The 11,128-nt window shown below is 37.3% G+C and overlaps 1 protein-coding gene across 1 annotated transcript; it reads left to right on the forward strand.

Moving 5' to 3' along the window:
* Positions 1–9,139: 9,139 nt before the first annotated feature.
* Positions 9,140–10,051, forward strand: ripply2 (ripply transcriptional repressor 2). The gene is made up of 3 exons (XM_015042718.1): positions 9,140–9,468; positions 9,579–9,646; positions 9,729–10,051. The coding sequence occupies exons 1-3, from the start codon at positions 9,349–9,351 to the stop codon at positions 9,895–9,897; spliced, it is 357 nt and encodes a 118-aa protein (XP_014898204.1). The 5' UTR covers positions 9,140–9,348; the 3' UTR covers positions 9,898–10,051.
* Positions 10,052–11,128: the final 1,077 nt, after the last annotated feature.

An 11,128-nucleotide genomic window follows, 5' to 3' on the forward strand; every position in this document is an offset into this window, starting at 1 on the left:
GAAAAAAAAACAAAAAAAACCCAACTGTGGAAAAAAAAAAAAAAAAAAAAAAAAAAAAAAAAAAAAAAAAAAAAAAAAAAAAACAAATGTAGAAGGAAATGAAATAAATTGATCATGAAATTTTTCTGCTGCAGCCCTTTAAAAGGTTGATTGCAAAGCTAGAACAACTTCTTTGAAATGCCTGTTTGCTCTAAAAAGAAGAAAATGAATGAAATGAGGTGGTGTGCTTGTAACTGAACATTTCTCTCAAAAGGATACAATGAGAACATTTTAAAAGCCCTCATCTCATCGTTCTGAAGAACCTCATTTCAGTCAGCAAGCTTAGTAATCACTACCGCTTTCCTACAATATCTGAGATATCTTTTCAGGAGAGGTTCATTTCTTTCAGCTATGCAGCAATAATTCACTATTTTCCACATCCTGGAAGTTGAAATTAACCTGCACTGACAGAAACATCTGTGTGTCTTGACTGTGTCTCATTTATTCCAATAGATAAACAATCTATTCTTTCCTATGAAGGAAAGAGAGCTCAACAAATATTCATTCATTCATTCATTCATTCATTCATTCATTCATTCATTCATTCATTCATTCATTCATTCATTCATATCCTTTAGGTTGCTTAGGATGTCTGGCTACCTCAGTTTAAAATGCTGCTCCATCTGGTGGCATGATCAGGAACAACACAGAGGAAAATCTGAGGTACAAATATTTTTCACAAAACAAGAAGCGGTTTTGAATTATGAAGTAAAGTTTTGTTAAGAAAAATGTTGGGTTGCTCCAGGAAATCCAACTAAATTTTTAAACTTCTTCACTGAGACGCTATAGTTTTATAAATCAAGGGCAAATTTTGACCCCATAAATATATATTCATTCTGTTGATTTCATCTGGCATAAATTGTACGTTAGTTCTGAATTGTGTCTGAGTTTAGCATTTTTACTATAAAACTGCATACGATGCCAAACATACAGTAAAGATATTTTGTCATTTTTCATTATTAATTTTATCATTGGCATCAATGGACTGAATCAGAGCTTCCTTACCATTCAGTTTTACCTCATATTTGCCAGAGCATCAATAATGCATGTCTTAATAAATAACTCATCTCTAAAAGCTGTCCTGTGGGATTTTCTTTTGTCTCTTGCTTTGTTCTGCTTTAGCCAAAGTGATCCCAGGAAGATGTTCTGCTGTTTACTCAGCCAGTGTTTGACGTGCTTTGATCTGAAAGAGGGCCCCTAATGGCTGCTGATAGTAAAAAATGAAATGCTTTGCAGATAGATGTAAGAGCTCCTTGCATCACCAAGAAATGCATGCCTGCAAAAGGAGACTGTATTGTCTGAATGGATAAAAGCTGTATTTCCATAACAGCATGCCGATATTACATATGTCTGTATGTGATTGCATGGATCAAATGTTATTATTGATGGAAAAGGTGGGATACATTTTCCAGAAAAATATTTTATGTCATACCTGTATTTGTTTTGTTTTTGTGTGTGTGTGTAAATCTGAAACTCTGATGTCACCAAAGATGAATATCATCCCTTTGAACTGCTGCCTAAGCTCCAATCTGCTCCCTTGAGCTGAGCCTGCTTCTGAGCCTCAGAGATAAAGGAGTAATAAATAGGTGCATAATGCAAACAAAGTGAGTCATCCTAAAGATTTATCTCACGCACAACAAAAGTCATCTAAACCAGTTAAAAAAAAACAAAAAAAATGAAGCATGAATCCAAAGATGCCATTCTTCTGACAAAACATTTAACTATCTCTTGTTTCTTCCCCTAACATTAAAAACGATGTAACCTATCACAAATCTTATTGAAATTCTTGAGGTTTTTGGACAATCTTTATTGCTAACAGACAAAAACATGTTTCACATCATACTATTTTACCAAATGGGCAAACTGCTGGTTGACACTGTGTTTATTTTGCATTACACCTTGATGCTGTTTGTGTTGTCATTACACTACCGTTTAATAGACTTACATGCAATGCTAATATTATCCACGGCTTGTCAGGATTTCAAGTCTCCCAAGCTGAAAAGTTTGGAAATGTCCTGATGAGGCGTGGAAGGGTGAATGTCGGATATTAAGATGAAGATGTTTGTCTTCACACCAAAGTGTGAACTGTTTAATGGTGTTAATGGTGCAGTGGCAGTGTGGTGATTGTTGTCAGTTCAGGATTTGTGGAATGATGTAGTTGGTGAAGAGAAGAGGGAATCGTTAGTTTATAATGTTCATAGGAAAGGGCTCAGCACACACCCTTGTGGTGCTCCAGTGATGGTGTTGAATACAGGCGGCAAGGTTGCACCCTCCTAAACAGTTGGCAAAATGTTTGTTAGAAAGTTTTGTATATTATAGATGAGACATAGTGAACTCTTCAGTCATGTCATTTTTTCATAAAGATGGACTGTGGTTTAATATGATACCAATTTGGCGCTACCGGAAGAAACCTGTTGAGTTATAACTATTTAGTATCTGTTCTGTTATAGTCACAATTTGTTTTTCATTACTTTGTCCTAAAACTTTCTTTTTGTTTTACTAAAGCGGTCCTTTTCCGGCTTTTCCAGAGTGCAAAGCATAAAGTCATAAGACAGCCATCTAAAATGATATTCCAAACCTCTTTATGTCTTTCAGAAGCAGAGTTTTATAAACATCGTGTAGCTTGAGGAGGACTGCCTCGTGTATCAATATGTCTGAAAGTAAGCGCTCATATATGCTCTGAGTAGGAGCATGTTTCTGCAAAATAATCTGCTACTATCTTAGTTTTGAGAAACTGTGTGGAAATATTATAATAGCAATATCCTATTGCTTAAGGTGTTCATGTCACAGTCATGGTCTCACCCTGTCATTATCATGTGATGATAACCATTGTCTATCATTAATATTTCTTGAAGCACAAGAGTCCTTGTTGGTTAGAGGTGAAGCTCCTTCATATTTGCGATGCATGTAAATGAATCTGACCTCTGGCACACAAGTCTCACTGCTTCAGGTGTATCTAACAACTCAAAGACAGAAAGCTCGTCTAAGCTTTCAACAGCCACTCTCATTCATGATCCGATTCAAAACCAGACTCGGTAATTTGCATGTGTATAGAGTGACGCTGGGAGTCAGCACAAATTCTTCTGTTGATCCTTATTTACTTTTCTCCTCCCGATTCCAAATAATAACTGCAAACATTCTGATCACATATTCGCCTCAGCTTTGAGCTGCTGCCACCCACCTCTTTGACTTATCCGAGGTGAAAAACACTAGAGAACCCAAACATGTACCAGGAGAAACTCTTTGGTATTCAGCATCTGCCCTCCTGCGACGTGGTATGCATTTTCAGGACAAAATGAAGGGGAACTCAGACTTTATCTCTCAAGCTCAACTGCTGATGTTTGAAATGTTCTTCTTTCCATCATGACTTTTATTACATTCACACGCTTCCTTCACGTGTCTTATGCTGAGACAACTCACCGCTTATACGCCAGTAACAACAGCATAAAGTCGCTAACTTAGAAAGGTTTCACACACATTTTATGCAGCTTTACTTTTGTCTCATAGATTCTCTTTTTCTGTGTTTCTCTTAGTTCTTCAGGACATGCGCTCTGATTCTCAGTGCATTAGCATTCTCTTTTTTGTCACAACAAAGGCAAAGCAGTCACACAAGTTAATCCCCAAGCAGAACATAAAGATGGATGGGGCGTTGTCGTCTTCACCCTTGCTCTAGGGTGCTTATTTCTTTCTTTTAAATTACAGATTGGGACTGGTATACAGAAAGCCGCCAACAACATCAACGCAGAGATTTTAATTAGATTACCTGTGCTAACGTTGGGCACAGAATTAATAGCATTTTCTCTGTTTCCCAATATTTTCCTCTGAACCTTTTTTTTTTTTCTCCTGGAGTCTTTATTTACAATACTTTTTTTTTTTTTTTTTGCCTTGCAGTGGTTTCCAAGGGAACACTCCAGACTTCAATTAAACTGGGATCTGGTTCAGTCTGACCTCGCCGCTGCCATTCTGAGAAGGACGCTCATATAAACTTATATTATTAAGACATGTTCATGTGTGCTACAGTGTCCTCGAGTGCTTCATGACGTCAGGTCACATGCTAATTTTGAACCAGATCATGAATCATTTTTGAACTGCAGCTCTCTGAGGATGAGAATCTGAATGCTAAATAGGTTTTACTAAACAGCCACTAGGTGCCCTTTTTTTCTCCCTTTTATTAACTTCCTGTGAGCTTCTGGCTGTTGATCATTTGATCATTTTTTGTAGATAAGACACATGCGCAAGCCCTCCGAATACAGGAAGAAAAGCGCGCACTATTAATTTTCTAATCTCTTTTTCATATGATACACGACTTCGACTCATACTTTGAGTGGAGTCCAGCCTTATTTTTCCTCCACAGGGCTTTCGTGTATTGGTCAAGCATGCGTTTTTGGTTTTGTCTGACCGTAGAACCTATTTCTTACAGAAGAACTGAACAACTAACGCTGCCGTCAGACTCTACCACCTGGATCTCTGCAACTCTTCTACCGTTGCCATGTTTCTCTTGGCTGCGTGTCTCAGCTGTCAATTTAGGTGAACAGCAATTTCTTGACCCTTTTATAGTTGCACCACGTTGTTTCTGTTTTTGGGTGATGGGTTGAACAGGCTCAGGTACATGTCCAGAGGTTGAGAGTAATTTTATAATCTAACAGTGCTTTAAATGTCCTGTCTGCTGTGTTTCTTAGTGTTTATGAAGCCGTTTGTTTTCTAATAATAATGAACACATGTTGTTGTCGAGGCCTTCACAGAACAGTTTCATTAAAACACACAAATGGAGTCTATTTACCAGTAAAGTGGCTTCTGAGAGCAATTGGATGCACTGGATTTTATTTTCAAGTAAATTCAAATGCCAAATATGTTTTCAGATTGTAATATGCAGGCACTGTTGAAAACCATGACTAATCTTTCTTAAACGAAGGTCCTGAGTTCGTCAGAGAGGAAGGGAGCTATATTAAATGACAATGAGATACAGATAACTTTCCCATTCCATATGTAATTTTGAGTAGTAAGCAGTAATTTTAGAAAGACGAACCCTTTCAAATGCATAATTTTATGCATAGCGCACATCTCACTCCAAAGGCTTGGCGAAAAAGTAAATTGCTTATGTTTGTAAGAGCTTTGGATCTTTGGAAAGAAAACTGAAAACAGGCTTCATTTTGGAATAGAGACAAAGAAGAACAAGTTTATAACAGACAAAATCAATACAGAGGCTTTGAAGGGGTTAAGCAAATAAGTCAAGCTCAACATGAAGCTGGAGGCAGCAGGGTGTTTGAGTGAGCATGTGGTCCTCACTGACTGAATTAGGAGTGTATCCCTCCTGCTGTCGTGGAGGAATGTTTGCTCTCTTAAGCCAGGATTAGCAAGAAAAATACTACAGTATGGCTAGAAAAGGTCATTATCATTATGACCTGCAGTAGACTGAAACCAGACTTTTTTCTGCATCGAATGCAAGCATTTTTGCAGTAAATTATAATATCATTTGAAAAACTTATTTGTTCCAATAATTAATAAAAAAAAAAAAACATTTCTCATCTTCCTAATGCTCCACAGATTCTCAGGTCGAGATCAGGTAAGGTCAGTTTTCGGGCCAATCAAGGAGAGTAATATTTAGAATGTCATGGTTATTAGAACAGGGATCAATACTTTTGTGAAAGCACATAAACAGTCCTTAGGAGTGGCACAACACAAGAAACACAACAACTGTGTCCCTTGTCTGCAATATCTTGTCTTGTGAATCGCCCCTAAACTGTTCAATGGACTTTGCTTCACATTCCTCTCAAATAACATAAAAAGTCTCAGATATCAGATTTGTCAGATTTAAATTGATCTGATGCTTTAACAATATGGTTGCACTCGTTTTGTGCTACATCGCTGAATTCTATATGTTATTCAGGAATAAAACCATTTTTGTTAAAATATTAATGCTGACGGGCATTTATTTTTCATGTGCCACATATACCCTTGTAAATTCCAAGAAAATTCTTGAAAGCCCTTCAGCTCGTTAAAAGATGACAGTAAAGCATTCTGTGCAATGGAGAGCTCCAACGACCTGGCAACAATGACAGACTGAATAACATTGCAACACCCACAAACATGCACATTCTCAAGATGAACTAAAAAACATGATGCAGAACCATGGGAACCAGGGACGTAATTATATAATTAGCAGCCGACAGCTGTGCCCTTAAATCTGACTTAATTACAACGCTGAAACGTGAAGGCATAAATGTGCAAGTAGAAAAGAAACATGTAACGTTGAGTTGGAGGTTGGAAGAGCAAGAAATGGAGTATTTGTGGTTTGCTAAGATGGATATCTAAAGAAGGAAATGAGAAAACTGGAATTGTTTTTATTTGAAAGAGTGCACCACTGATGGCTCAAGCTGTTTGCAAAATGTTGAACCAAATGTGTTATGAAAATAAAAAAAGGCTTCTGCATTAGCAAGGTCGGTTCCCAGTCAAGCAAGCTTGTGCAGAAACATTGTTCTAATGCTGTTAAAATGTGTACCAGAAGCTCATCCACCCTTCTTACTCCATCTTAATTCTTCATTACCAATTTATCCTTAATGGGTTGAGCCTTGAAGCCATTAACTTCTTTGTTAGATTGCCAGAAAGCTCCATAATGAATATGTTTCATTATTATTATTATTATTATTATTATTATTATTATTATTTTTGTTTCTTACTTTTGCATGTGAATCTTTTGCTGGGCAGTGCTTTCTGTGGTCTTCACAAGAGCCTTTATTTCACCCTCATTCTCATCTGGCACATATTTCCCATTTATTTTCTCCACTTCTTTTATATTCTCTTTTCACTCACTCTCTAGATGTGTACAGAAAACATGTCACTGAAAAAAACTCACAAAGGGCACAGGGGATGTAAAAAAATAAAAAAAATAAATAAAAAATAAATTTTGATCCAGTCATGTAGAGTTCTCTTTACACGATTTTTGTTATGTGCAAATGTGGTCATTGAGTTGTGAAAACTCCAAAGGTCATCGTCGAATAGAATTCTGTTTTAAATAAAGAATATGCTTCATTTCCCGGGTTTTGAATAAAACCTAGAGAACAACATTACGTGAAGTGCACTGTCAAATGCAACATGATTTATCGTATTTTGTATTCTTTTAAAATCAGATGTAGCACAAAAAGGAAAGGGGAAAAAATACCCAACAAAAAAGAAATCGAGATTGGTAGCTGTTCACTAATCTTTGAAAAAAGTATTCATACCTCTTGAAGATTTCCATATTTTGTCATATTGCAATCCCAAACTTTGAGGTATTGCAAAAGGCTGTCATGCGATAAGCCAACGTAAGCTGGGCTATGGCTGTGAGGTGAGAGGAAAATGATAGTTTACATACAAGTGAAAATTTCAGCATCTGAAGCATCTAAATACACGCCAAGAAACAACTGTTCTGTGAAGACCAAGCATAGCAGACGGTTCAGGGATAAAGTCGTGAAGAAGTTTAAATCAGGTTAAGGTTATAAAACAACGTCACAAGCGTTAAACATCTCAGAGAGCACTGTAAAAACTAATCCATAATCTATAATGAGAAGAGTTTGGTACAAATGCAACAATACGATGCAACCGCCAAATAATTAAAATGACTGGTCTGACCTTAGAAGATTTTAGTTGAAGTTTAGGCCTAAATCAAACTGAGAATCTGTGGAAAAACTGAAAACTGGTGTTCACAAACTGTTTCTATCCAATCTGACTGACTTGGAGCTAGTTGTTTTGTGCTTAGGTACAACTAGAATATCAGTGCCTAGTTGTACCTCACAAGACATAATAGTACATCAATGCAGTCTATTGAAATGAAAGAAAGAAAGAAACATAAGCACATCCTTCCTCTCATGATTATCCTATTCCTTGTGAAGATCTATCCCATATAATTCCAAGCTGTGTACCTTTTACTCCGTACCATATATTCTAGTACACCTCACTTACAGTGACTTATTTGCATCCTCAAGCAAACTATTTGAAAGACGCTGCAGGAGACAGATAAGCAAATATATAAAACCTTTGTCTGTCTAAAAACCATTCCAATAAAACCTTGTCACGCAAATAATGTGAACTTTCTCTGATCCAGCTGCAAAAAGGGAACCAGAGGAATGACACCTGAAGTCAGCAAGAGCCCCGGGTGACCAATTAGCACCAAAGCTGCAACAGAGACCGAGGGAACGAAGGAATCTGTGTGGACCTTATTAGCACCAAGTTCTGATCTTTTCTTCCCTCCTGGACACAGATTCTGTATAGTATCGACAGAACCGCTGGACAAAGAAATTTAAGCCTGGTCATGCATGATTCACCTTTAAGCAGACCGACTGCCGTGACAAGTGATGCTTGCAAATGCATCACCCATTAGTTGTGAGTGGAGTCAAATAAGAGAAGCCACATCTAATAGTGGAGCCAACTCTGCTTCAAGACCCCTGAGTGTTCGGCACTGCATGCAGAAATCTGTCGGATATTTTTCCAGTAACCATACAGCTCCACGCTACCCCCTGCTGGCGCACGGCTCATCTGCACATTTCTAATATTGAAGACAGCTGATTAGTCAGCGCTCTGCAAAATAGAAGCTGCACAGTGGCGCAACTGCACATTATTCTGGTGGATGCGAAAACATAAAACAACAACAACAATATAACCAAAGGTTTACCGTATGGGACAAAAATGCATTTGCTGATGTGCTGTGATGACCTGCATCCATCTGTTCTGTGTTAAAGGCTGGCGCGTGTCGACCCCCACTTCTTACCACGTTTTAAGCTGTGCACGAGCCTTCCTCCGTCCTCTGAATCTGATTCGGCACGTGTTTGTTCACACCTCACACCCAAATGGCTGCTCAGATAAAGAGAGATCAGAAGCTGTGATCCACGACATATCAAATGTCAAATCTAAACTCAAACATATCAAATGCAAACTTTTTTTTTTTTTTTAAACTAAAGCAGTGTTTTTCTCAAGTCAAATCATGTCATGAATCATCCATGAATTGCAATTCTTTGACACAGCTTTATGGCGCAAATAGAAATATCAGATGTCATCATTTTGGACATCAGTTGTGTATTATCTACAAACTCTCAGGAGATCTTCCCCCTCCCCTCACATGATGACATTTGAAATGAAGCAAACTGACCATGTGGCCGTTTGTTTGCCAAGTGTGACGTCGCACCTTTACGCAGTGGTTGATGGAGACACTTGGGGACGCGTCAAAGTTCAATTTGGCACGGGGCTCCCTGCAGGTCCTGATAAATACCAGTTTCCTGCATCGAGACTCACTTCCGCAGGGGAATTTTACTCGGACCAGATCAACGCAAGGAGAACATGGAGAATAGCGGCGCCAGCAGTGGGTTGGCGTCAGTTTGCGGTGGAGACAATCCAACACAGCAGAGCAACTTGTGGAGACCGTGGAACAAAACTGAGGGCCAAACTGCCCAATTTATGGTGACTTTTGATTGAAAAAAAAATTGTATAGTATTTTATCTTTAAAGTATTTAAAGATAAAATACTTTAAAAGAATGGTTGCAGACATTTTATTCTGTTTTAACTTTCAGACTCGCTTTGTGCACGGAGAGATTTCCAGCGCACAGCCCAAGATTCAACAAGTCATCCATCCAGTCAAGTAAGAAAAGCCTAAAGAACTTTTTTTTTTCCCTTATAAAGTATTCATAGGTAATATTAATTAACAATATGTCTATTTTAAGATTGTTCTGGCCAAAGTCGAAATGTTTTGACTATCTGTACCGGGATGCCGAAACGCTCCTGAGGAACTATCCAATCCAAGCGACCATCTGCCCATATGAAAACTCCAGCAGCGATGAAGAAGGCGAGGATGAAGATGAAGAGGAGACGGTGGGAAAGGAGCAGAATTAAACGCAGGCAGTACATCAGCTACTCCATGATATTATGATATTTATGTCTCATTTAAGTTATTCTTGTACATACACGCAAAGAGACTTTCACTTCTATACCTAACGGACATGTATATAACTAAATTATTCACCAACCATTCTAACTTTTGGGTAACTTGAAACACTGCAATAAAGCCTTTCAAAAGAATGTTGCTCTCTTCGTATGTTTATTAATCTGAATTAATTAAACAATCACAAAATTCCAAGGCTACGTTTTAGTTTCAATACATTTCTGACATGGGTAAATGAACCAATAGTGACATAATAACAGAAATCCAGCTGAACATAAGACCCTTACTTGGAAATGTGTTTTTGTATTTAGTTTAATTCTTCTTACAGATAAGTGCAAAGTCCTAAATGCCCCATTCACATCCTGCGCAGTGTCTCCCAAGGTGGTAAAGCCAGACAGATTGGGGGATGCAAACCAAGTCAGGAAAGAACAGAAATGAATCAGAGAGAGATTGAAGGAAAACTCTCAGAGAACTGTCTCTCAACTGGTGCAGATCAGCAAATAAATAAATAAATAAACGCATATATAATTATTCAGTTTTAAGATAAGTTACTGATGTTCCTTTTTGTGTTGCAGTAGCAGCAAATGCATGTTTGTACATTTTTAGCAGATGCAATCTTTTCATTCAGTTTTGATATGGCAGAACAGGGTTTTATATGTGGCATGAGAACATCGGCATTATGCTCCAGATCTATTATGTAACCACTGTTAGTACTTGTAATAAAAATACCTGAACATAATGATTTCTGTGTAGTTCTGAATATATCCTGTCAAACTGTTCTTTTTGACTGTTTACAAACAGTCTTGTAACAAAGTGTCTAAAGATGAATATTATAATTTTCATCCATTCAGCATAAAAATTCTTAATAAGCCTACTGGAAGATGAATGTGACAAACAAAAAATGGTTTCTCTTAAAAATACTTCCTTTTAAAAAAGTTTGGATACTGGAGTTAAAATTAATCAAAAGTCCAAACAAACTTCAGGAAACCTGAAAAACTTTGATCCAGACCTACAACGTTACATAAACAGTTACAGTAAAATTGTTCAAAACGTGTTAAACAAAAATTCTCCTGCTGAAAAAAAAAAAAAAAAAAAAAAAACCACCGAAAGGTTTTTAAAAACTTCTAAAAAAACCTAAAAAAAAAAAAAAAAAAAAAAAATCCCTTAAAGGTTTTTAAAAAC

The sequence above is a fragment of the Poecilia latipinna genome, unplaced genomic scaffold, assembly GCF_001443285.1.
Source record: "Poecilia latipinna isolate Pla-1442-1.1 unplaced genomic scaffold, P_latipinna-1.0 Scaffold599, whole genome shotgun sequence".
Lineage (NCBI taxonomy): Eukaryota > Metazoa > Chordata > Actinopteri > Cyprinodontiformes > Poeciliidae > Poecilia > Poecilia latipinna.

What these genes read in the sequence shown, in the direction of transcription:
- ripply2 (XM_015042718.1), top strand. Translation starts at nt 9,349, where the DNA reads ATGGAGAATAGCGGCGCCAGCAGTGGGTTGGCGTCAGTTTGCGGTGGA. An exon ending in GCCAAACTGCCCAATTTATG is followed by an intron (nt 9,469 to 9,578) that starts GTGACTTTTGAT and finishes TTTAACTTTCAG; the next exon opens with ACTCGCTTTGTGCACGGAGA. An exon ending in CAAGTCATCCATCCAGTCAA is followed by an intron (nt 9,647 to 9,728) that starts GTAAGAAAAGCC and finishes GTCTATTTTAAG; the next exon opens with ATTGTTCTGGCCAAAGTCGA.